Source organism: Gordionus sp. m RMFG-2023, chromosome 3, assembly GCF_954871325.1.
Source record: "Gordionus sp. m RMFG-2023 chromosome 3, tfGorSpeb1-WG-v2, whole genome shotgun sequence".
NCBI lineage: Eukaryota > Metazoa > Nematomorpha > Gordioida > Chordodea > Parachordodidae > Gordionus > Gordionus sp. m RMFG-2023.
Genome location: NC_088777.1, coordinates 34,736,473 through 34,763,799, shown reverse-complemented (window position 1 = coordinate 34,763,799; position 27,327 = coordinate 34,736,473). Strand labels below are relative to the sequence as shown.

Below are 27,327 nucleotides of genomic sequence, written 5' to 3'. Positions count from 1 at the left end.
TCACATATCACCAATATGTCATTGCATATCACATATTATAACATTATTTTTTTGACAACCAAAATTAGCTGCTCATTAAGATGGATAGATAAAAATTAACAACATCAAAACAAAATAAAAATAATATATTTTATATATAAATTAAATGTAACTCGATAGAATTTTATTATTAATTTTTTATTTTTTAATTTGTAGGATGATTAACACTCATGGTAGTGAAAAAGGTAGTGAAAGAAAAATTATGGAAATAAGTTATGAAAATTAAAATTTTTTAAAATAATTCAAGTCAAAAGATAATGCATAGACTGAATGTCAAACCTGTAAACACAAAAAAATGATAAAGTGTTCAATATCAATATGTTCCTCAACAAATTTTCTTAAACGTATTAAAGTATATTATTTATATGCTAATTTTAAGTTATAATATAATTATTTTTTTAAAAAAATTAGAAATTCCATTTAGGCATTTATACCCAATATAAAACAACCTCTACAACAATAAAAAATTCAACCCAGTATATCAGCTTCATTTAATGCCATTAATAAAATAAAACCAATAATTACACAAAATATTTAAATGGAGTAATGGGAAAATGTACAAAATTATGGAATGCAAGTGGAAGGCCCAAATCTTCTGAAAATGGGAGATAACAGATGGTAATCAGCTAAAATTTCTTGCATAATCAGGTGAAATAGTCTATACGATAGTAAGACATCACTGTAAAACATAAATTACATTTTAATTTATTATTTGAAATAATTGATTGTCCCATTATTAAAGAAGCGTATATTGTTTATATTGCGGAATATTGTTGACAAACAAGAGAGGCACTAATTCTGTTCATACTATGTGTAATTAAATGAGACTTATGTAATCTTAAAAATTTAATTTAAATATTGTCTACATTTCAGGGGCGTCGCTAGCCTTTACAATCTCAGAAGGCTCAACTAAAAAATTTTTATGGGGGGCTTCGCCTTCCATACCCCCAATTTGCGGGTCTTTGGCCCGCATTTGCCCGGCCTTTGGGTTTTATATTAATATATTATACTTTTTAAAAATTTGCTAACTCTGAATAATTATTCTGAATTTCATATTTTAAATTATGCATACAAAATAAACTAGCATATAAATAATTAAAACAATATGACATTTCTAAAAATATTATTTTTTAATACAAAATTTATTTATTACAGTATAAAATATTTTCGATTGCTGATATAAAAAAATTGCGTCTAAAGAATTTGATAAAAAAGGTTAATTAATTCATACATATGCCTATAGGCGTAACCAGAATTTGCCTAAGGAGGGGGGGGGGTATTAAAAAATTACTGGGGGCTTCTCCCCCAGACCCCATTTTGAGCTTCGGCCGGGTTACTTTAGTCTATATTTAGTCATAAAATATTTTTACAAGATAGGAGTTAAATTTTAATAAAAAAAATAAGCCTGGAACAAATAAGAAATATATTTTTATTAGTTTATAAAAAATATAATAAATTACTTGTATATACATTAATATAAAAGCATTGTAATAATTTATTCCAAACAAGTATAAGAAATTTATTTATAAAAAGTAAATAGATATATATTTGATATTCCTCTATTATATAGAATTAGGTCCAAAATACTAGGTAAAATTCCACTTTTACAGACATATTTGACAGTTAGATAATATATTACAATTAATATTTTAACAAATTTTACTAATCAATGCTCTTAATAAATATAGCAACAATTAGCATTCAATTATTTAACGCCATCTATTTATTTTAAATAAAATATGATATTAAAAATTAATCTTCATATTATTCATCCCACAATGTCTTTAAAAGATATTTTCTGATATCCTTATCAATATTTTATAGTTTTCTGTAAAATATATAATTCGCTATATTGGTAAAAATTACCTGATTGTCATATGATAATTGATAAAATTAGATATACTGTAAATCTACGACATATTAGTTTTATAAAAAAATATCAACTTTTACATTCTTTCTTTCAAATTATTGTTTAAGATATATGCATTCATTTTTGGGGGTCAGGGATTGGGATAGGACTAAGGGGGATATTTTTTATTAGCTTAAAATGATATTCACAAAAAGTGATAATTTTCTAAAGGGGGCCATTTTGGCCAGACATGACATTACGGAGATTATATATATAAATATCTCTCTTCTTATATTCGTCATATAAGTTACTGAAAACGTCTAACCAAGATTTTACCCAAAAAATATTGTGCAAACCTGGATATGTTGTTCTTAGATGGTAGATAGGTTTAGATATCTCTTAGCAAAATTTGAGCTTAATATTATTTTGGATAAAATCTTAATTTTAAATTGACTAAATCGAGCCGTTTAATAAAACTGAATTCCTTGGACAAAACGTTAAGCAAAAGGAGATTTATTGTTAACAATACTGTTGGATAATTTTTATAGATATTTGAAATATATTTTTTATAAATCTGAGTAGGTTATGGTACAAATGCATTTATAATTTGTTAGTTCCAGAATCGCATATGGGCCCTGAACCAATTATATTCACAATTAAAAGGAAAGAGGATAATAGGAAATTCAAGATTAGTTGAAGTTCTAACAAAATAAAACTTTATTCATGATGTTCACCATAAGAATTAATAAAACACTGAGGTGTAATACTTTTTTAATAATAAAATTACATAAATGGGAAAATATGAGAATTTATTGTTGAGTTAAGAAATGACCTAAACGCCAGATTAAATCTTTTTAAGTCATAAAATTTTTAGAATTCGCGTTATTGCCCTAATAGTTTTATATTTTATTAACTATCTAAATTATAATGGATTAGGTCAAAAATACTAAATTGCCTTTGATAAAGTAACTTTCCATTAAGGTAAATTCTATCAATTAGGAAGCCTTTTTAAAATTGAATACTTAATTTTCATAGCTAATCGTTTTTTTACAATGTTTTAATATATATCATAAATAAAACTAGTGCAATCTTTGAACATAAAACTTCCATGGTCACATTTTAAACATTATAATTTAATTTGATAAAACCGATTCATATAGATAATTTGTTTAGGCATTTAAATAATAAACATTATGTTTTTTGGTTTATTTCAAAAAAAAATTTTTTTTGTTTTTTATGACTAACATCATCAATATTATTTAACAAACGAATTAAATTTTGTTAGCTAATAATTTATGTTTTTTGAAAGTTTTTAATAAATATAAACGGTAAAATTCAGATAAGGTAATCAGATAACCAAGATGACATTAAACAGATTTCGTTAGATTTAATTTTGAGAACTATAAAAAGAATTTATATTGAAGGGGTCACTATATAATGTAGAAGATAAGCCACCCTGGAAATTTTATTGTAAGTTATTTTGGATCATTTATTGTTTTGATTGGACCTACAAAAGCGATTCAAATCAGGGATGGACTGGCTATGCTGCAACCGCGCGGGCAAATGTTTTCTAGCGGCCTCATTTTATGGGTTCACCCCCATAAACCCATTTGTAAGCCTTCGTCCCGCTTTTACTCAGCATTCGGTCGGGATCCCATTAATGGCTTATTTATAATATACATGTGTTTTATTTCACTATATTTTTGAACAAAAATATCTAAAACGATGGGTTAAACACAATATTACAGTTATTATATTTTTATTTAAAAAAAGCCTCATAAAATGATAATCTCATATTTTATTTTAATAATTGCACATATAAAATCATACTAATTGAACTTATAAAAACAGATATCACGTCAATTCGGCGCGGAAAATTTGGCGCAACGTCAATTCAGCACAGGGTCAATTCAGCGCCGTGCCAATTCGGCGCGTATCTAATACAGCTGCAATTTATTATAAATTTATCAGTATAAAAAACGGATGATTAAATAGAAGTCATTTTGAATGTTAGTCCTATTAATTATTTCTTTATATTTTTTTACAAAAATCTCAATTTTATTTATTAAGTGTAATATCAATAAAAAATTTAATAAAATCAAAAAAAAAATTAACAACCAATATTTATACCAATTTCTTTGGTGTACCAATTTACCACATTATAAGGTATACACATTATTTTGGCTAAAATCTTAATCGACAATTTTTAAAAATAGACCCAAATCGGCTGTTGAACAATTAATGTTGATCCAAAAAAATTCAAATTAAGACTGACTCATTTTTTAGATTTATTGAAAATCCTTAAAATAATTCAATTAATCATTTTAGAATATATATTATGTTTAGGTTAACTTTTTCTATTATAAAAATAAATATTCAAAATTCAATAATTTTATATTTCAGCAAATAGTCATATCAACTAACGGCAATTTTTCCTAGTCTACATATTTTTTTTTTTTAATTTTATCGCGAAAATTTTTTTATATAATAAACGAAAATCTCCAATCCCTATTTCTTAAACAAAAACTTTAACTAGAAATTTTTAAACATAATTTTACTTGTTTAATATTATCATTTTAATAAGTGTTTTATCATTTTATATATTTTGAAATTGTTAAATAAAATACCTTTAAGTTAAAAAAAATAAAATAAAAAAAATAATCAAAAACGAATTAACGCACTTTTTTATTTATTTATAAAATAACTATAAAAAATATAAATATACTATATAAAACATTCAAAACATCAGAGATGTTAACCCTTCGACAAAAAAAGAGTCCAGGTCCGGGTTCGGGTACAGCCAAAATACGAAGGTTCAGGATAAGACCCGGGTTCGAATTCACATCCCTGCAAAAAATATGTTTATAAAAACATTTAAAAAAAACATTAATATATTTGTAAATTAAAATTATATGCGATCCCCCTATAATAATTAATCAGGCGATTAACATATTCAGAAATTTATATAATATTTTCAGATGTATTCCGTTACACCTTTCTTGATCCGGGGGTTGCCTACCATAAATATATTGTTCAATTTTTGCTTCGGTTAACCATTATTCCAAGCGTAGAGCATCTAAAAATTTCCAAATAGAGGGATGGTGCGATGATAGCAGAGATGAGAATGCTCTGTGCCAACCTTTAAAAATAATTACAAAGTAAATTATAAAAATGATTGTGTAATAATGATCAAAAGATAGCAAATTTTTGAAAAAAAACACCAACTGCATTATCTGTTTTTGGGATTCCCTCCAATGAAGCAGCTATTGATTCCAAATGGGAATTGGAAGCCTTGATGCTGTCGATTTCCATTACGAAAAAATTTACCAATCCAATTTGCTTCATAGTATATAATAAGATTATCGGATTCTTTCATTATCTTGTTAAAAGGGTGCTTGTAAAGGTTCATAAATAGCATCCAATACTAGTGATCTGCATCAGGCCTAACTTTTCAAGCCCAGCCCGGCCCGAAATTTTTTTAAAAAATTTTTGCTGGTCTGACCTGAACCCGAAATATTTTTTAAAAAGTTTTGCTGGCCCGGCCCGAACCCGAATTTTAATTTACCGGCTCGGTACAGCCTGAATTTATTTTAATAGAGAAATTAATTTTTATAATTTCTCAAAATAAATGATATATGTTATATGGCGTCTAGTTTCTATAAATAAAATCAAATATTTTTATTTTACATTAAAAATTTAACATAAAATTGATAAATTTAGATATATTAAATAAAATTTCAAAGCCCAACCAGACCCGCCCGAATTTTTTAAAAAATATTAGGTCCGGCTCAGCCCAAACCCGATTTCTTTTTAAAAAAATAGGCGCCTAAACAGGTCGGGTATGGGTGGGGTCTACTTTTGCAGATCTCTATCAAATACGTCATCCACGGGAACAAATGTAAGAGAGAGCATTTGTCTTTTTATTGACCATTCATTTCGTATCTCCATCTAAATAATATTCTAACAACTCGCTATTACTTTGTATGTGTCTCCAAATCGCTTGAGTAATATGTAAAAATATACTCTTTTATTGATGGAAATGAATGAGTAAATGCATTTATTTCGGCCTACTCAAAATCGATCATTACCGATATAGGATTTAGGTTATTTTGCAATCTTTTTATCTCATCAAGACCCTTATATATGTAATCTGGGTTTTATTTGGTAATAGCGCAAAAATTGTGGGTACAACTATTTTATGATATACTTGGAGGGTCCAAAGTTGATGAAAAATTAAGGGGGGTTGTCTTAAAAGGGCCATCTGCATACCAGTGACTGCTTTCCGCCATCAATGTAAGATTTTGGGAGGGGGCGAATATCAAAATTCTTGGCAATTCTGGTTGCATATGCTTGCTATCATATTGAAGGAATGGCAACCCCGTATCGATATCGGGTAAATCTAGATCATAACTGTTCGTCGGGCTAGGTAAATGAGAACCTCTAAGCGATCTAGCCCGCTGAATGGTCCGTTTTATTGGCCCAATGGGTGATAGAGCAGCATGAATGGATGGGAAACCCCCTGCTACTGCAATGCCTTAATTTATTTGAGGTGTCTATTATTTTTTTTAAATTTGATAATTTTATTTAATTTTCTTGTTATCTAAAATTAGACGGGAAAAGGGGATTTAGGATTTAACATAATTTTGGTTATTCTTATTATATTTATCAGGGGGTATATTATTTTCTTAAACTTTTATAATTTTATTTTCAAAAAATCATACATATTGCAAATATAATTTCCTAAATAATGAATTTAAGGAATATTTTTATTAAGCTTATAAATCTTATATTAACTGAAATTTGTCTTAAATAAACACACACTATTCAAGTTCCATTTGCATCAACAATTCTTTTCTTTTTCAACGGGTATTAAAAATAAATGTCTCAAATTAATCGTGTCCATTAGCCTATTTTTTATAATTTTAAATTTATGTTCATTCACAATTTACTTATGTTGGCAAAAAATAGATTAATATTAATGTAAGAAGAAGTTGTTTTATTTAAAAATTAGTCCTTTTTGAATGAATGATTTAAGTTGTTATTCTTTGATTTTTATTAAATTAGACAATAAAATACTAATAAATTAGTTTTGGTTTCTTTATTATACTGCTTTTTATTTTAGGTTTTACAGAAAAATGAAAGAATAAATTCTCTATCGCATGATTCCATTTCATTTCATTTATTTTTATTTTAATTATGTAACGAAGAATTTTTTGTAACTGTTACATGTTCTAAATAAAAATAACATAACCATTAACTTTCTTTGAAGTGACGTTTCTTTGAAGTGACGATGGTAACCTAGCTGTTATATTTCATAGTGACAGCCGCTAATATCCAACTCTGGATGCATACATAGCATCATAAAATCATAGATACATATTAAGCATCGATTACTTGGTTTGAATTATAATATTTCAACGTTTATTAGACTCTTCACTATCACAAATTATATCATCAATATTTTCATTATTCTGAATATTAAACTTTTGTAAACACGGGTAAATGAATACAATTTATGTCGTAATTTGTCACTAAATACATTTTCTAATTGTGAAACTTTCTTCAAGGCCAGAAATATCGAATAGAAATATTGTAAATTCTTTATAAGCTCTTTAATCACTGAAAATCTTATGGTTGTTAAATTATATGAATTTGATCAATTGTAGAACTAAATGCTTTAAAATATAGAAATTATTCCGATCTTCAAGTGTTCATCTTTGCATTCATCACTATACACCCCTATATAAACTTATTCGAGTTTTTAGCATTTAATTTTGTATCCAGATGTTATCTGGCATCAGCTTTAATTAGAATAGGGGCGTAGGTTATCACTTATTTTTCTGAAGACTTAGCAGCTTTAGTCAAATTATTTTTCCAAGATCAGTTAGTGTCTTGCACTATATATTTGCAAACCAATAATTTGCTACCTATCTCCCTTTTTAATATTAAATCCTTAATTTTACCTAGCACAGCATTCATAACTTGTTAATGGTTGTCTTAGATATTAAATTATTGGATAATCCCTTGGATTTTGATCTATCAGGAAGTTTCAGCTTTTCTTTTCTACTTTTGCTCTTGAAAATAGCCTTTTAATGGTGGCTATGTATTTTATCATTTTTTGATATGATTTGTATCATCTCAAGTAAATTCCAATGATTTAAATTTTCAATTTCAAAATTGATAAATATTTCATAGTGTTCTGATCTACCCAACAACTGTATTATCACAAATAAGCATATAGTTACATGGATATTGATTTATTATTTTAAACAAAACTTGTTTTTCTGTAAACGCATTAGGAGTTTAAAAAAACCCATAAAATAGCATTATCTAAATGACAATCCTGAGCAAGTATATTAGTATGATATAAATGCTAAATTGATATTTTTTAATATAAAATATATGAATATATGATAAGAGAAAAATCATAACTTATATGCTAAAATAATTAATATATATTATATATTGCATTTTCTGATCGGCCTCTTTTCTCATTTTTTTACTGATCGGCCTCAAAAATCGATATTATCTAGCGGCCTCGTGAGTAGAATGCCCACTTGGTCTTATGGCCAATCCGCCCCTGATTCAAATCAAATAATTAAATTTAGTATTATTAAACAATTGAGTTTTTACAACTCTGAACTCGGTGTACTTATACTCGAGTGGCTCAATGAGTCATTTGCGCCGACTCTCAAGCTAGGCCTAGGAGTCGACTAATTATTTAGAATTGATAGTTGAAATGTATTTTTACAATAGCTTTGATATAATTTCTATTTTTTTATTTTTACAAAATATGAGGTGAAAATAATTAAACTCATGACACACTGACGAACCGACTCAGGCGGGTCTTTGAGTTGACTCCTCAACCCGGAATCAAATTTTTGATTAGAAACTCGACTCAATTCATCATGGCTTTATAATACTATAGACCAGTTATTTTAGGAGGACGAGCAAAGTTTACTATGCCGGCCGGATTTTTATGAACGAAGAACGCGTCTAAATCATGAGATATTAGATTCTATACTTTATATTTGAATTGTTTCCATTTTGTTTCATTTCAAACATTTCTACACCCAATTAGGTTATTGGCAATATTTATCCAACAAAATCGATAAAAAAAAATAATAGAATAATAATATTGAAATGTAGACTAGCTGATTGATACATGTTCAACAGATGTATAGGAAAATATTCAAAAATATGTATTAGTATATGCATACAAATACATTTCAAGAAAAAGTATTTTAATATAAATACGAATACGTTTTGAATAAATGTATTTAAAATATAAATACAATTACATTTCAAGAAAAAATATTTTAATATAAATAAAAATACGTTTTGAACAAATGTATTTAAAATATAAATACTAAATACCTACAAAAAATTAAAAGTATTTAAATACAAATACTGTGACGAATGCTTTTTGCAAGTCGATTATTATATTTATAACTAATAATTTGTTTTATTTATATAATATATATTTTATTAATAACCATTTTATAAAATTTTGATAATTATCTAAATAATATTATCGTATTGAAAATTTTCCTCAGTTATATAAACAATATAAATAAAAGATAATATATTTATCTCCGTAATAGTACAGTGTTGTGTAGATTTAATTCAAAACATTTCCATATTTTTTAATTTGTTTGTAAATAAAATTATTTAACTTATAAAAATTATAAGAATATATAAATATGTTATTTTAACAATTTTTTGCAAGTCAAATAATTTTATTTTCAAATAAATTAATAAATATGAAATGTTTTGAATTAAATCTGCACAACACTGAATATATATAAATAATGTTATGTTATAATTGCAAATGTCATATCACCTTTTTAAAGAGCATAATTATAATATTGCACAATTAAATGAATTATTGCATACTAAAAGAAACAAGAATTTTTACGTTGTGTTTTGTTTTAGATTAAATTTTATTTCTACTTTAAAAAATAAAATAATAATAATTTCTAATATGTATATCAGCGACTGGTATATATACTGGTATATGTAACAAAACATTTAAATTAATACTCAATTAATTATTTTACAAATTTGAATAAACAACACTATTAACATTCCCCTCCTCGACAAAGCATCAAGTTGCTGCTCAGAGGGCGCATAAGTCTGTCTGATGGCGTGAGTCCATACGTTTTTGTAGGTTAGAAAAGTTGGTGTATTAGTTCCATATTGGTTCTTTCTAGGTTGTCACATTAGGTTAGGTGCTGGTTATCATATTCCATTTCAACATCCAGAGCCAGGATACCATGAAGAAAGAAGATTTTTGCATGAAAGTGCTAAGGTTTGATTCTAGTCATCTCCATAGATTAAGCAATCAACACAATAGGTAGTCATATAAATAGAGTCATCTAAATGGATTAAGCAATCGTCACAATAGGTAGTCACCACAATAGGTAGTCACCACAATAGGTAGTCATATAAATAGAGTCATCTCAATGGATTAAGCAATCGTCACAATAGGTAGTCACCACAATAGGTAGTCATATAAATAGAGTCATCTCAATGGATTAAGCAATCGTCACAATAGGTAGTCATATAAATAGAGTCATCTCAATGAATTAAGCAATCGTCACAATAGGTAGTCACCACAATTTCGAATTTAATTTAATTTTTACTTTTTTATTTTAATTTTAGGCAAATTTTATATATTTTCTTCTTTTTTTTTTTACAAAAACGTAACGGGGCGCCATAAAAGAAACAAGAATTTTTACGTTGTGTTTTGTTTTAGATTAAATTTTATTTCTACTTTAAAAAATAAAATAATAATAATTTCTAATATGTATATCATCGACTGGTATATATACTGGTATATGTAACAAAACATTTAAATTAATACTCAATAAATTATTTTACAAATTTGAATAAACAACACAATATGTAACAAAACATTTAAATTAATACTCAATTAATTATTTTACAAATTTGAATAAACAACACTATTAACACATACACAGAATTAATATTATAAATAAATATTAATAAAATAAAGCAACATAAAAAATTTCAAATAAATTTTATTTAAAATTGCAAAAAAAGAATATTAAATGATCATTTTTCTATAATGGCTTGTTATTTTTTATTATAATATTTCAAATAAAATATCATTTAATCTATGTCTATTTGGCAGGGACCAGGAATGAATTAGAATGAACCGCTAAACTGATATAAACCTTTATATCGGAACCAGGGTTGCCAGGTCAAAATTTTCAAATTGTGGGAGAAATTCAGTATTTTGTGGGAGTAATAAAAAAATTGTGGGAGAAATATAAAAATTGCTAAACAAATTTTTTTGCGGGCTCGAATCTATTTTCCAAAATAAAATAGGTAATTATTTTTCAAAATAAAATAGCCAACTATTTAAAATAAAATAGCCAACTATTTTCCAAAATAAAATAGCCAACTATTTTCCAAAATAAAATAGCCAACTATTTTCCAAAATAAAATAACCAACTATTTTTCAAAATAAAATAACCAACTATTTTTCAAAATAAAATAGCCAACTATTGATCAAAATAAAATATCCAACTTTTTTCAAAATAAAATAGGTAACTATTTTCCAAAATAAAATACGCAACTATTTTTCAAAATAGGTAATTATAGTAGGACACAAAATTTCTTAAATACTATCTTTATTATTAAAATTTGATTTATTATAATATATTAATTTTATAAATAATAACCAACGATCTTTTTTAAATACAAAAGAATGTAAACAAGATAAAATTTTATAAAAAAAATTGTAATTTTACAATGTAAAAAAATATATTTTATGCTAATGTATAAATAAGATTTTATAAAAAAACAAACAATTTTAAATTTACAATGTAAAAAATAATTATAATCAGTGCGGGGAAGTTGTTCTACAGTATTTAGTTAATACAATGTGGGAAGGGAATATGATATTTTGAGGCATCAAAAATCTTCAAAGCATAAATCAGTACAGGGCAGTCTATCAACATCTATTGCAAAACAAAAATATTCTTCAAAAATAAGAAATAATAGAGATGCAACTACAGTTGCGGAAATGGTAAATACCTATCATGCAGTACAACATTCAGAGAGCTACTTAACATCTTAACATCACAATGTTGGTAGAATCTTTTTCCATAATATTTAACGACTAATATAAATGAAAAGTATACTTTGTAGAACACAAATGAGCAAAGCTATCATCAATGTTTTAGGATATAAATCCAGAAGGTCAATTCTTCACGATTTGAAAGATGTGCAAACATATGCAATTCTAACAGATGCATCTAATAAGGAGATATCAAAACATTTCCCTTGATCCTCCCCTATTTCAACAAAATTAATGTTATTTCAATAAAACTATTAAAAAAATTTTCTCCAGATATGAAATATCCAAAGACATAGCTAACCATATATATGGGTAAATATGGCAGATTTGGCATTACCAATGAATTGCATGGCAGCTTTCTGATCTGATAATTCCTCAGTGAATTTGGCAAAAACCAGAGTCTATTTACAGAATTGAGTCAGCATAATATTGGTTGACAGGTTCCTCCTAATACGTGCCAGTTTTGAAGATGAGCTTGCTTTCTACAAGTTGAGGGGGGCTAATATTAAACACGTATAGCTCTGGTTTTGACTCAACAATAATATATAAAATATGAAATTCTCGTTGTGACAATACCACGAATCTTACCCCCAAAAAGGCCCTTTTAATGGATATTGTGTTGCAGGAAACGCAAGTCTATAAGAGCAAGTTTGTAAAATTCTGGATATTCAAATTTTTTAATTCCTAATATATATAAAACTGATGATTTTTTAGATTAATTAATTATTTGGATATTTTACATACTAAAATATAGGAAATAGGAATGCTCTAATACTATATGAAGCAGTTATTGTGGATCAATTTAATAGTGCGCACAAATTGAGCGTTGCAAACGCAACATTTTAAATAAGTTCTTAAAATAAAGGATTTGTTTTTTGAGAATTATATTATCGTTTGCGTTCTTATTTCTTTAATTTCTAAATATTCCTTTTTAGGATATAAGTAAGATATTTATATTACATTTTATATAATATTACACAGCGAATAATAATAAAAAGTAATGAAAAAGCAAACCTATTTGCGTTTTTTAAAATGTTTGCTAACGCCAAACTGTAATTTTACCAATTTGCACAAGGTCATTTGAAATGCATTATTTGCGCTTGAAACCGTTTGAAACGCTCAATTTGTGCGCACTATAAGTCATAGTAAAAAATTTATATACTTCTTATGGATATAAAACAAATATTTTGATCATTTAATAATTGTTATGATTTGAGATATCGATAATAAATTTATTGTGTGGCTTAAGAGGAAATTGATAGATATTCCGAGAGAATTTGCAGAGATTATTGGAAGTGTAAAGGTGAAATACGTTGTATAACTTAAAATAATTTACTAAAATCATTAAAAAACGTAAAAATTGTCAACTTTATTAAAACTTTCCATTACAAATAAATAATAATTTAATTCTTTAAAACAAAAAAATTTACAACTTTATTAAATGAATTCCAATAACTACAATAATTATCAATTTTATAATAATGATTTTTTTTATCAAAGTTTGCTTTTTTATATATTTTCTCCTTTTTTTTTAAATATTATAAAAATTAATATTCAAAAATTAAAAAAAATCGAAGTTCATAATATAATAATTTAATCTAAAAAAATAATTACCTATTCAAATATAATCATATACAAAAATATAATAAAATATAAAACTAATTATTAAATTTAAAAATTGTACAATGATCAAAAACCAAGTAAAATAATATTCAAATATACAAATTTAAAAAAAAACCAAGTACAAATACAACAATAATTATAAATTAAGACGCAGATATGGTAAAATATGAAATACACCACAAGGAAAAGAATGTTAAAAAATGTAAAATTATTTATTTTAATTTGGCTGAAACCGGTTTAATCTGGTTCAAACCGGGTTAGCTTTTTTTTATAAAGATTCTTTTTACTCTTTCAAAATATAATTGTATCAATTCGGTTACGGTTCCGATCAGGGTTGCCATGTCTCCCCCCATCAGTGGGAGTCTCCCACAATTTTTTAGTTTACCCACATACATCTCACTCCCACAAAACTCCCACAATTAGAAATCTCCCACAAAAAGCTCCCACAATTTTTTAATTTCTCCCACAATTTTTTTTTAGCATTTTAATGTTTTAAAATATTTAACGATTCCAAAATAGTGCTAACTTTACTTGTGGTAGGACAAAAATGAGCAAGGCTATCACAAATGTGTTAGGACCTGAATCCAAGAGGTCAATTCTAGACGAATTGAAAGAAGGACATCCATATGCTATTTTAACAGATGCATCAAATAAGGGAAATATTAAAACATTTCCCCTGATCCTTCTCTATTTCAACAAGAATAAGGGCATTTCTATAAAACTATTGAAATTTTTTTCATCCGATAGTGAAAAATTTAACGATATAGCTAACCACATAATGGTAAATATAGCTGATTCAGGGTTATCAATGTGCATGCCAGCTTTCTGCGCTGATAATGCCTCTGTTAATTTTGGTAAAAATCAAAGTGTATTTACCGAATTGAGGCAGCACAATAATGAATTAATACCAATTGGCTGTATATGCCATATACTGCATAATTCTTGCAAGAAGGCAATGAATGTACTATCTGTAGATGTCGAAGTAATTGTGATGAAATGTTTTAACGAATTTAGTTCATCAACTAAAAGAGTCACTGAATTAAAAGAATTGGTGGAGTGGTCTGATTTGGAATGGTGAGAGTTGTTGCGATATGTACCTATCAGGTGGTTATCATTAATACCTGCCATCGAGAGAATTTTAAAATTTTACGAACCCTTAAAGAAATACTTCTTAAATAAAAATTTTAAAAGCTGTCATAAAATTTTGAAAATTTTTTTCGAGGATGAAATGTCAGAAGCAGATTTGGGATTAGTTTCACATGTAGGAAATCTACTTCATGTTAATATTCAGTTGCAATCAGAAGATTTTTTATTGATAAAGATTCACAAAATCATGCTACAGCTCTGTTCATCTCTAGTTAAAAATAGATAATAAATTTTATGGCGCTATTGCTAAAAATATCATATTAAAATGTTCAAATATTACTATAATTAACGTATTTTTAAATGAAGCAAATATTTTTATTAAGACAATTTTGGAATATTTACAATCAAGATTTGATTTTAATAACTCTATTTACAAGTGTGTAAATATTATGACCTTGGAACAGAAACCATCATTTGATGGTTTTTGTAATTTAATAAATATATTAAAATTACCGATAGACATTGAAGCCTTGTTTGAAGAGATTGTGATTTTTTCCATTTTTTATGATTCGCCAGAATACTTAAAGTTAGATGGTCTAAAAGCAGAGGAGAAATGGGTGGAATTTTTTCGTAATAACGATAAATCCCCATGCTTGGAAAAAATTTGCGAGTATGTTTTCTCCTTACCTCATTCTAATGCCTCATCGGAGCGCATTTTTAGCCTGATGAGAACTGCCTGGAGAAAGGAGAGAATCGAATTGCTTTAACAACATTAGAGGCCGAGTTAATGGTTAAACAAAATTATAAAATATCATGCCAGGAATTTTATAAATATCTTAATAACGACGGTAAACGTTTAGTTCCATTATTTAAATCTCAAATAAAATATAATTAACTATAACTATTTGACTTTCTATATTTTATAAAATCTTATTTATACATTTGCATAAAATCAAATAAATTTATTTTTTACATTGTAAAATTAATATTTTGAATATTTTGGCAAATCATAAAAATAAAGAAGCATTACAATCTCCTCAAACATGACATCATATTAATCTTATTAATAATTACGATAATAGTAATAATATTCTTACTTTGGTATTTCTGCAGCATAATTTAGTGAACCTTTATTAAATTATATTCTTCTGATTGCAACTGCATATTAACAGCATATAGTAGATTTCTTATATGTAAAATTCCTAAATATACTTCTGCCATTTATTTTTGAAAATTTTTTTCAAAATATTAGGACAGCTTTTATAATCTATTTATTTTTTAAAGGTTTGTAAAATTTTAAAATATCAGTAGAAGAGCATTATAAAACAAATGTCCCCTCTCTTAGACACATTTATAACCCAAATAAATGTGGTTTTAATTCACCATACAGCACTTACAAATCCGCAGATTTTACTTCCACAAAAGCTTTTCTAACCTTTTTCAGATGGTGATAGAAAAAAAAAAATTTGTTAGATTTTTATCATGAAGATGTTAAAATATCTTATGATGCCTTATTAGCTGAATACCTATGATTAAAAGATTAACTATGGTTGATACAGTCCAAAAAATGCTATGGATGCTTTGCATTATTTCATACACATTTTAGATTATATTCCCAATTTATTAAAATGGTTATATATATATTAGCAACTCTTCCCATTAGTAAACTGATGAGAGAACATTCTCTTTTTTAAGAAGAATAACAGAGCCCTGTAGAGGTACCATTTGCAGGGCACGGCCTAGATATTTTTTTTAAAATTTTTTTGGTCCGGGTTTTTTTAAAAAAAATTCAGGCCCTGCCCGGCTTTTTTGCAGGCCCGGCCCGAATTTTTGATTTTTGTAGCTAATAATGGTGATTTCAAATATTTGGTTTTAAAATATACAGCTCGGCCCGGATATTTTTTTTGAAAAAATTTTCAGGCCCAGCCCAGGTGTTTTGTTTTTAAAAAATTCAGGTTCAGCCCGGGTATGTTTAAAGAAATTTAAATACGGTCCGACTCGGGGGCCGGGCCTGCAAGTCTCTGAAATACATACCTATGAAATACAACTTCTAAAAGTAGATTGAATGATTTGGATCTTTTGAATATTCATAGGCATTTAACGCCAAGCAAGGATAGATAATTAAAAAATTAGCTCAAAATATACAAAAAATTATTCCTAAGAAACTTTTTGTGTATTAATTTATATTTCCAACATTTAAATTTTTTATACTTATATTTTAAAGGCTCAAAAAATTCACACTTTTGGGTCATATAAGTGATTCATATCGTGGTTATATTCACTTTATATTTTATAATTTACATTTATTTTATAGTTTTTCAATGCCGGTTTATATATATAATTTTTTTGTAATTCACATTAATTTAAAATTGTGTATTAGAAAAGTTATTAGTCCTAATAAATTTATGCTTAGTATTTTAATTAACAATAATATTTCTTAAAAAATTTTATTATCCCCCCCCCCCCCCAGACCAAATTCCTGCGTACGCGCCTGAGCGATTGCATTATCCCGATTGCAGCAAAAGTATATCGCAAATTCATCAAAACGAATGTATTAGCGCGAAAATAATATGGCGAATGTATTACCGCGAAAATAATATGGCGCGAAGGTATTATCGCAAATATGGCGAAAATATTAGGGTGAATACATTAGCACAAATACATCAGCATAAATGAATTATAGTGATTGCAAATGAATTGCCTCAGTTGTAATATCGGGAATGCAGTTTGGTGAAGGTTACATTTTTATATTTATCGGTTGACAGATTCAGTGGAATGAAAATTTTCCTCAAAAATATTGGCGATCATTATTTTTAAACGAAAACGGATTTTTTGGAGTTAAAATGATTGTTTTGTAGTTAAAATGATTGTTTTGTAGTTAAAATGATTGCGATGAATGCTAAAAATTTCAGAAGCAAGAAATCCTATCTCTCTTTCTATTTTGTGTTATTTTTAAAATATAATTTCAAATAATAAAAAATTTGAATCCTAAATAATGTTTAAGTAAAATAAATATAGATAAGTTATTATAGCAATAAAATTTGGTAATGGGGAAAAAATAAATAGAGGAGATCAGTGCTAGTCGTCACAACGGGCTTACCAGGTCAGCGAATGTTTTGCATTAATGATCTGCATCAGGCCTAATTTTTCTAGCCCGGCCTTAATTTTTTTATAAGGTTTTACCCGGCCCGAACTCGAGATTTTTTTAAAAAAATTTTGCCGGCCCGAATTTATTTAAATTTTATAATTAATTAAAATAAACGATATATGTTATATGGCGTCTACTTTCTATAAATAAAATCACATATTTTTATTTTAAAAAATTCAACAAATTGATTAATTTAGATATATTTTAAAAAATTTCTAAGATCCGACCCGGCCCTAATTTTCTTAAAAAATATTAAACCCTGCCCGGCCCAAAGCCCGAGCCTACTCTTGCAGATCTCTATTTTGCATTATAGTTTATAATAAAGGAAAATATTATTTCGTAAAAAAGGCGAGAGGCAATAGCCCAACTTAATGGGAACCCTTTTAGCCCATTTTTGAATAAATAAAAATATGAGGGTCTTGTTATTTTTCTCAAATATTTGTATATTTTTAATTTTCTTAATAAAACGATTCAATCTAGTCATTAAAATATTAAAATAATTAGAGGATATTAAATGCCATAAAATTTTTAATAAAATACAAAATTACATAAAAAGCAAGTGACCCGCAGAATCATTAGGGTGGGCTCACAGGGGCTCTAGCCCCCTAAAAATTTAAATAGCCCCCTCAAAATTTTGATTTTTTTTATACCACTAAAGAAAAGGTAATTTTAGATAATGAAGATAATAGATCTAAAAATAAGAAGTTAATTTTGAAAATAATTAAGAAATATATTTTTGAACCCCCTGAGATCGTAAAGGCTAGTGACGCCCCTGCAAGTGACGTATTTTAGAGTTATAAAACGCCACATTTATTTGAGCCACCCAGTATATATACATTTCATTATATTGTATCAACACATAATATCCATAAAATATTTTCAAATTAAATTTTAATTAAAACGAATTATAGTAAATTCTTGACTTTAATATATATAAGTATAAATATACAAAATAAATATAAAAAGGTAAATTAGGCTGGGTCTCTAGTTTTTTGAAATAACTTGTTAAATGAGTTAGAATATAGCAATAGAGAGTTTAAAGAATTTCTTTCGGGAAAAAGAGCTCCGATGAAGAATAATTATGGGCCTTGCACTCTGAAAAAAAGGTTACAAAATTTAGTTTCCGAAATATTAAAAAAATATAAATAGATTATGATAAACTCTTTATAATAAAGTAGAAAAAATGTAGAAGACAAGGGAATTTTAATACTTTATATTAATTAAATAAACTATTAATTTATATAAATAAAAATATTGCATTCGCTATAATGCATTCGCGGTAATACATCCGCCATTGTGCATTCGCGGTAATACATTCGATATAATGAATTTGCGATATTATTTTCACTATAATACTTTCGCTCTGATGCATATGCACTAATATATTCGCTAGCGCGGTATTGTTTTCGTCTAATATATTCTCCTTAATGCATTTGCGATAATGTTTTCGCGTTAATGCATTTCTTGTAATGGATTTACGTCAATACATTCGCTAAAATATCTTTTTGCGGCAATCAATATTCGCGATAATACATTCACGGTAATGCATTCGCGATAATAAATTTAGCCATTATGTTTATTTTTGCATACAAGATTAATAACAATTTTAAAATAGTTGGAAATAGATATTCTCAAATATTGGTGATGAGAATATTTATTTTCTTCTACTTTTGAGGGTTAGGGTTGGACTGGAATAGCCCCTTTAATTTTTTTATTCTTATCTGTATTATTCACATCTTTTATCTCATTAAATTTAGGGAATACTTTGTTTTTAAATAAAAATGATAGGTTTTAACCCACAACTCATAAATATTTTTTAATAAATATGGTAATTGTAAATTACTTTTTATATTCAAGAAATTAATTTAATTATACAATAATCTATAACTTTTGTTTAAAATAAAATTGTAATGTTTTTATACTTAAAATTTTATAACGATTTGCTAATGGTTAATAAAATACATCTAAACCCATTTATAAAGTGACTATTTAGATTTAAGCACTTATGGAAAGCTATTAAGTTTTATTCCCTAATTTAACATTAGAAAAGTTTTTGTTAAAAAAATACTAAAAATTACCACTAAGACTCATCTCATTTATTTATGGTCATATTATGATACATATTGTTTTCTTAATTGATCTTAAAATGGGCTTAATGAATGCTAACAAAAAAAAGCAGAAAAAGAAGAAAAAAAAACAAACAAATTTTTCGTAATTACGAAGTCAAGAGCGCGTAAACCTTAGATACCCAAAAATTAGTTATTTCAAACACAAGACTCAATATAAAATTTAGTATAATAATTTTTTTTAAATATAATAAATAATAGACATTGCAAAGTGATAGATATATAAAAATATGGTATATAAATAATATACATAAGTATTAACTGATAAATACATTTGATTATATTTTACTAATGAACGTTTTTTTTTAAAAAAAAGGCAGAAAAAATATATTGATTTTAAAATAAAAATTTTTGGATTTGACAAATAAAATACCTAATTATTTCAAGCTAATAATTCAGTCAATTTTTTTAAATACCTCTTTTATCAAATCAAACGAGATGAAAAAATATCGATACTATAATGATAGTTAATTATAAAATCTTTACACTTCATAAATAGTTGTTCTTTTATTTTCAAGATGGCATACATTCAAAGATTCGTGGAAATAAAAGACGGAATGAAGCCGGGCGACAGTGGAGTATATCTTATCACGTTATCATCTAAAATATTGAGGGAAACGCTTACTGGAAATGCTCCCAATGTGTATTCACGACAATTTTTCCATTCCCATCATAAATGGTCAATAACTTTCTCTCTTAAACGGAGTCCTTTTGTGGATAACTATCAACAATACCTGACTTGTTATTTGACTTGGAGAAATACCAGCAATGAGCACCTGAGTTGCAGCTTGGATGCAAGTATAACTCTCATTCATCCATACCATTATTCGGAGGACATAAGAATGGATATCTCCCATTGCGAATTCAATAAGAGTAGACAATCCTACGGAACCAATAAATTTGTGAGTCTTGATCAATTAACCACATTTTTGCCTTCGACTTTTACCAATTTTGATTCCAATACCACGACTTATAACTCGGATAAGAAGATAATTAATAGCCCTAGCGAAAGCTTTGAGAGTAAAACGATGGAGAGCAGTTTTTTAGCGTCTGTTCCAAGTATTCCGGGTATAACCGATAATGACACTAATTTCCTGATTCAGGTTGAGATGAAGAATGTAAGAACTTTTTATGAACAAACATTAGATTTATTTAATTTCTTCTTTAATGAACCAAAATCGGCGGAAAAGGAGAAGAAACTTAAAAAAAATGCCTTAACTCATAAAAATTTAGAGGATTCATCTCTCTATAAATTATTGTTGGTAGAGACCCCGGATCATAAAACAACGTTTAAAGAAATAAAAGATGATAAAAATGATAAAAATTTGACAGAAATGTTCCTCGGTGGCAATATAAATACAGAAAATATTAGAGGCACTACCAATAACAAAAAAGATAATTTTAATGTTAATTACAAAGACATACAAATAATTAAGCCCATACCATGGGGCACTCTTACAGATGATGTGATCAGAAGGGAAAGCTCAAAGTATAGTTTTATGCACGGTCAACCTTCTACCAATAATGAAGGATCTTATTTTAATTTCGGAAAATTTGATTGGAATTTCAGTGTTGTACCAGAAATAGAATTAATTTCAGCGGATGGTTTTATGGAAACTATGTTAGTTCATAAAAACAAGGCAAATGATAACCCTCTATTTGGTGATGCAGTCGAAAAGACTAACGGGGAAGCTTTTCAAGGTAAAAATTATCCTTCTAAAAAAATATTTCCATCATTTTCAATGGGACAAAAAACGCATCAGCCCCTTAATTCAAATATATTAAATCAAACAATTGTAGAGAGTCCAATATCTAATCAAAAATGTAGTTCGTTACTTTTACCTGAAGGTTTGATCCTCGGAAGAAAAAAATTAGGTAAAGATAAATTGAAATTTTTTTACGTCCTCAAACGGTTTCGTTGTAAATTAAATCGTCACACGCATTTAGATCAAAAATGTCGCCTCAATTACAAAATATCCATTTGTCAATTTCCGAATATCGCTAAAAATATTAGTAAGTTGGGATTACAAAATAAAAACAATAATGTGATCGAAAGCAGTTTGTCCAAAATGAGCCTAAACATCCCTTCTATAATCACAGACCAAGATTCTCTTGAAGAATTTAGCACTGGGGAAGAAATTTTAAATGAAATTGACCTTCACGAAATAAGCAAAAACGCTCCAAAACTATCCTCGTCCAGTTTTATCTTTCCTAAAGTGAAAATACAAGGGGGTAAAATAGTAGATAAAAAGCCTAGTGAAATGTCTATAGCCGAATCTATACTTATGCTAACGAGAGGCAAGAGTGTAAAATCACTTAAGCCTAATGAAAAATGTGGCACATTAAGGGGAAGGTTAATGTCCAGCATTGGTTCATTGGTTAATAATCTTGAATCTAACGAAGATAGACAACCTTGCAATGCCAAAAAATGTAGCAAGGCATACAATTACGACAATCTAGCGAAGGCCCCCAACCTGGTCATTTCTAAACCTGACTGGCTTCTAAGATCTTACTGTGATCAAATAATAATGAATGGAGGTGAATTCCAGGGTTCACAGTTTTTCATGGATTTTGGTAGGAATTATGTGAACACTCATTTTATTTTCGATGAAGATCTATTACCTCGTAATTTATATTATATTTCTTCTCCGATTTACACTAATATCTGCGCTAAAAAGCGAGAATCAATTTGTTTGATATCAAATAGACAGCCTTTTCATGATGATATTAATAAATATAAAAATATGACAAAAATTACTGATTCCCCCAAAGATTTATTCCCCCAACGAGCCACAAGTTTTAGAAAAAGCTACTACCATATATTAAATTCATCGATAAATAAAACAAAAAGAAATCCGAGTCGAAATAGGAAAAGCATCGATGATGAGCAAAGTAACAATGACCAGGATAACAGAAGCAGAAGCTTAGAAGAAAATTTTGAAAAGCCTTCTACCATCTATATCCCCAAAAATCTGGAAGCACACAATAACGATCTAGAGGATATTAATAGTGGGGTTGATGACAAAGACTTACTAAATTACGATGGAATGCCACCAGATCTTGACTTTATAACAATGGATGATACTGTTTTGTTCAATAACACGACATTAAATTTGAAGATAGTCATCTATGTGGAGCTTATAAGCGTGCATTCTGTGACTCATCTAACACCTATGGTAGAATTGGGCAAATATACCCTAGAAAATTTCTACGATTCGGCTTCCCCTGACGATAACGAACAATCATCGTGGTGCTTGGAGGTAGGCAGCAAGTCGGGTTACCTTAATTTGTCCTTATATTATTCTGACATCATGAACATTTCCAGAAATTATCTAAAGTATGTGAGCTGGACAGTTACACTCTTAGCTAACCCAGCTAAATATTCTAAGAACATCAACCATGACTCTTCAGCCCCTCAATCTCCAAAAGAAGAGTTTATAGCTACGAATGAAAGCAGTCAAACTATCTCACCTAAGCGCAAAATGAATGGTACCTTATCACCAAAATCCATGTTTAATTCTTTTAGGACAAGACCCATGGATAAGGTAAATAAAATAGGTGCTGGAGGAGGTTTGAAATATTCATCCTTAAACTCTCAAATACCTTTTCCTTCTATCATGTCACCTTATTACGACGAAAAGAATCCCCCAGTGATAGTTAAAGATATCATAAAAACCAAACCATACTATGTCATCGACGAAAGTATACTCTATTCCACACCTCCTTCTCAAATATATTCCAAGTACTATGTTCAGCAGACTAGCAACAGTGACAAAGGAATAAACATGAAAACCCCTTTTCTTATAACTGAAGTAAAACTTGGCATATAACATTTATCATACTATTTGCATATATTTTTTACCACTGATTTTGTAAAAAATATGTTAATCTGCTCTGATATAGTAAAGATTTATTAAAACTAAACAAATTTTATTAAAGGATGCTATCGAAACTTAAATTTTTAATAGGGTTATAAGATTTTAAAATATATTATTAAAATTTTTGAGCCATATGCATTAATATGTAGCATATCTCCCTAAAAAATATATTATGCAACTATTTTTAGATTGTATAATTTCTATAATTATACTAACCTTGAATTTCTATAATCTTCAAAATTTATAATCAGTGGTGTAGCCAAGATTTATCTAATGAGGAGGGGGTTACGATTTGTGAGTTTCACCCCCAAATCCATATTTGGCCGGGTGGCACCTATGAAAAATGAAGTATAAATAATGTTTATATATTAATATGCATGAGTGCTTTTATCAATATAAAGAAAGAAATTATTAGCAACAAAATTTTGAGTCAACCTTACGTTTAAGAAGCAATTGAAAGTATTTATTCTGAAAATTTAATGTTTAGGGCTTAATTGTATATTATTTTTATCCGTTTGGCATTGGTGGACTAGACCCTACCTGGAAAAAAAAGTATTAGCACAATAGGAAAAATTGTCAAATTTATATCATGGTCAAAATTAGAAGTAAATATCTGGTTTGCGCTACTCCTCAATCAGTTTTGCGAACCAAAAAGAAAAATGAACACCATAATGCCACACTATAAGCTTGAAGTGAACCAAGCAGTTGGGCAACTTCTTAAAAAGTTTAAAAGTAACTTGTAACTTATAACCCATCATTCTTAATATAATTTTATATTATAGAAAATTTTTACAAATTTTAATCAAAAAAATTAAATGAAAATATGATTTAATTGAAGAAATAGTGCAATGAAAAACTATACTACATGATTATTTATTTGTAATGGAAATTGCACCGTAAAAAATATATAATTAATTTTAATATATATTTGCACCCAGAAGAAAAATATTAACGCAATATAATATATATTTTCCATAAAAATTTTAGCTTAACAATATTTATTTGAATTTTAACAATAATCTATTTCCAAAATTTGTGTGTTTAGATTCTAAATTAGGCCCATTCAATACGAATCGAATAATGTCTTATTCACGATTCATTTAGACGAAAAATATTAAAGTGAAACTTTTTTTCTATTTTTTCTTTTTTTGCCTAATTGAATAAATGATCTGCATCAATTTTTCAAGCCCGGCCCGAAATTTTTTTAAAAAAATTGTCTGGCCCGATCCCGAACAAAATTTTCTTATTTATCTAGAAAAGCCTGACCTGAAATAAAAATACAAATTATTTGTCCTCTCGACCCGGTCTGAATTTATTTAAATATAGAAAATTTTAATTCTTTTTTTTTATTAAAATAAATATTCCACAAATAAAAAATATTTGAGCCAAGTTTCTTGCTAGAATTTTAAAATATATCAATTTATTTAACTAAATGTAATGCCCGACCCGGCCCGAGGCTCGGACCGGATGCAGGTCGAGCCCTAATTTGTAGATCTCTAAATTGAATATCACAATTATAAAATGAATTTAAAATATGTTTACAAAAAATTAGGAAATGTGAAATATTTACCATTCATTCTCATATCAAATTTCGTAATAAATAAATAAACAATTAAATTATCAAAATTGTTACTGAATATTTAAATTTAATGCATAACATTAAAATAGAGAATAAAATATATATTATGAGGGGACCTTTTTTTAAAGGACGGGCTTAGATCTAAAATAATTTGCCACCGTATTCAGGAAATCTAGGACCATAATTTCAATTTTGGAGATATCTATGTTATATTGTCAACACTAGTGATATGACACCCACATTAGTTATATAAAAGGGGGCCATGGAAGAATCATTAGCATCCACTATGGATAAACCTTAAGATTCCATATTTTTATTTTTCAGATCATCATTTAGAATATAATGTTGATACAAATGTAAACATTTGAATTGACATAGATTTTTTATTTATAATTAGTTTCATTTTCCTTCAAGAATTTTGATAATTTATCTCAGTTAATTTTTTTTTCCAATTAATATTTTTTTTTCAAAACATATTTCTAAATGGTTTTTTTAAAGGTAGATCTCCCCTATTGGGAATTTATGTCCAAAATAAAATCTTTATTAAAATTCGAATATAACAGTATATTATAACTTTTTTTCAAAAATCTAACTTTTTTTTCAAAAATCTAACTTTTTTTTCAAAAATCAAAATGGTAAAATGAAATTAATGAAAGTTTATAAAAAAAAATTTCTAATGTTTTCATATTAAAATATAGATATAAACAATTTTTCAAATTATATTTTTATTACAAACCAAAATGCCCCCTCTCCTCCTTTTCCCATATATAGTAGCCCTCCATAAATTGATAATTCATCTGAGGTTAGGTTTGATCTACATAGATATTGGGTCAATATAGAATTTTTTCAAGCGTATTAAATATGAGAGCTCTTAACCTGATGGAGTTAATACAAAGAGGAGTCACCATAATGAGGAATTAAATTTTAAGGTATTTTCTTATCTTCTTTGATTCTGAATCAGCATTCCTTAAACTGAAAAATATGATTTTTTCAAATCTACAAAAATATGATATTATTATCATTATATTCTACTAAAATAATGATACCCCTCCTCCTTCCTTCAAAATAAGAAAAATAATCAATATAATATTTGATATTTTGGGACATTTTTACAATACAAATTTTTTTTCGCAGTCAATGTGCTTTATTAGACATATAATTATTATTTTTATAGATGATTCATTTTCATATTTTTTTAATGGGTTAACGGAACATTATATAACATGATCGATTGTGAAAAAAGTACGGAAGTTTTTTGTTGCATTTAGAAGTAAATAAAATATTTTTTTATATACTATTGAATCGAGAGGGAAGGGTTCCATGTCAATTCGGCGAAACTTTTATCGCGAAACACTTTTTTGCGAAACTTTTATCGTGAATGAATTTTATAGCGAAACTTTTATCGCGAATCCACATTAGCGAATACTTTTCCGCGAAGACAATATAGCGAAACAAATATCGCGAATTTTTTTATAGCGAAACTCTTATTGTGGAAACCTTTAAAGCGAATACATTAGAGCGAAATTTTTATCGCGTATCAATAATCGCGAAAATTTTATAGCGAAGTCAATATCGCGAAACATAAATCGCGAAGACAATATAGCGAAAACTATTTCGCAAAATATAACGCGGCCTATTATTTTATTTATATTTGATGTTAATATTTTATTTATCAACAAATAAACATATTATATGATATATATTTTTTATTTATATTAATTATGAAATAAAAAATGGATTTCTTTTATTTGATATTTTTTTAATAAAAAAAATGATATGCTACTATTGTAATATTATTTTTGTTACAATTTATTATGATTTTACACGCCCAAAATTTTAAGCAAAAAATAATTTTTAAAGTTCAAAAAGATTTTTAAACATATTTTGATAA

At 27.2% G+C, this 27,327-nt stretch overlaps 2 protein-coding genes across 2 annotated transcripts in view; both read left to right on the top strand.

The window, feature by feature from the left end:
• Window positions 1–579: 579 nt before the first annotated feature.
• On the top strand, window positions 580–22,236 carry LOC135926925 (uncharacterized). Its single transcript, XM_065462857.1, has 3 exons — window positions 580–687; window positions 20,498–22,178; window positions 22,232–22,236. The coding sequence occupies exons 2-3, from the start codon at window positions 20,498–20,500 to the stop codon at window positions 22,234–22,236; spliced, it is 1,686 nt and encodes a 561-aa protein (XP_065318929.1). The 5' UTR covers window positions 580–687.
• LOC135926282 (uncharacterized) overlaps window positions 22,152–27,327 on the top strand; it is a 24,937-nt gene continuing 19,761 nt past the window's right edge. Inside the window, exon 1 of the mRNA XM_065462088.1 lies at window positions 22,152–23,791. Coding sequence (XP_065318160.1) covers window positions 22,241–23,791 — 1,551 coding nt within the window. The 5' untranslated portion in view covers window positions 22,152–22,240. The remainder of the gene's footprint in view (window positions 23,792–27,327) is intronic.

Excerpts from the sequence above, each read along its gene's own strand:
- LOC135926925 (XM_065462857.1), top strand. The coding sequence starts at position 20,498 with ATGGCATACATTCAAAGATTCGTGGAAATAAAAGACGGAATGAAGCCG.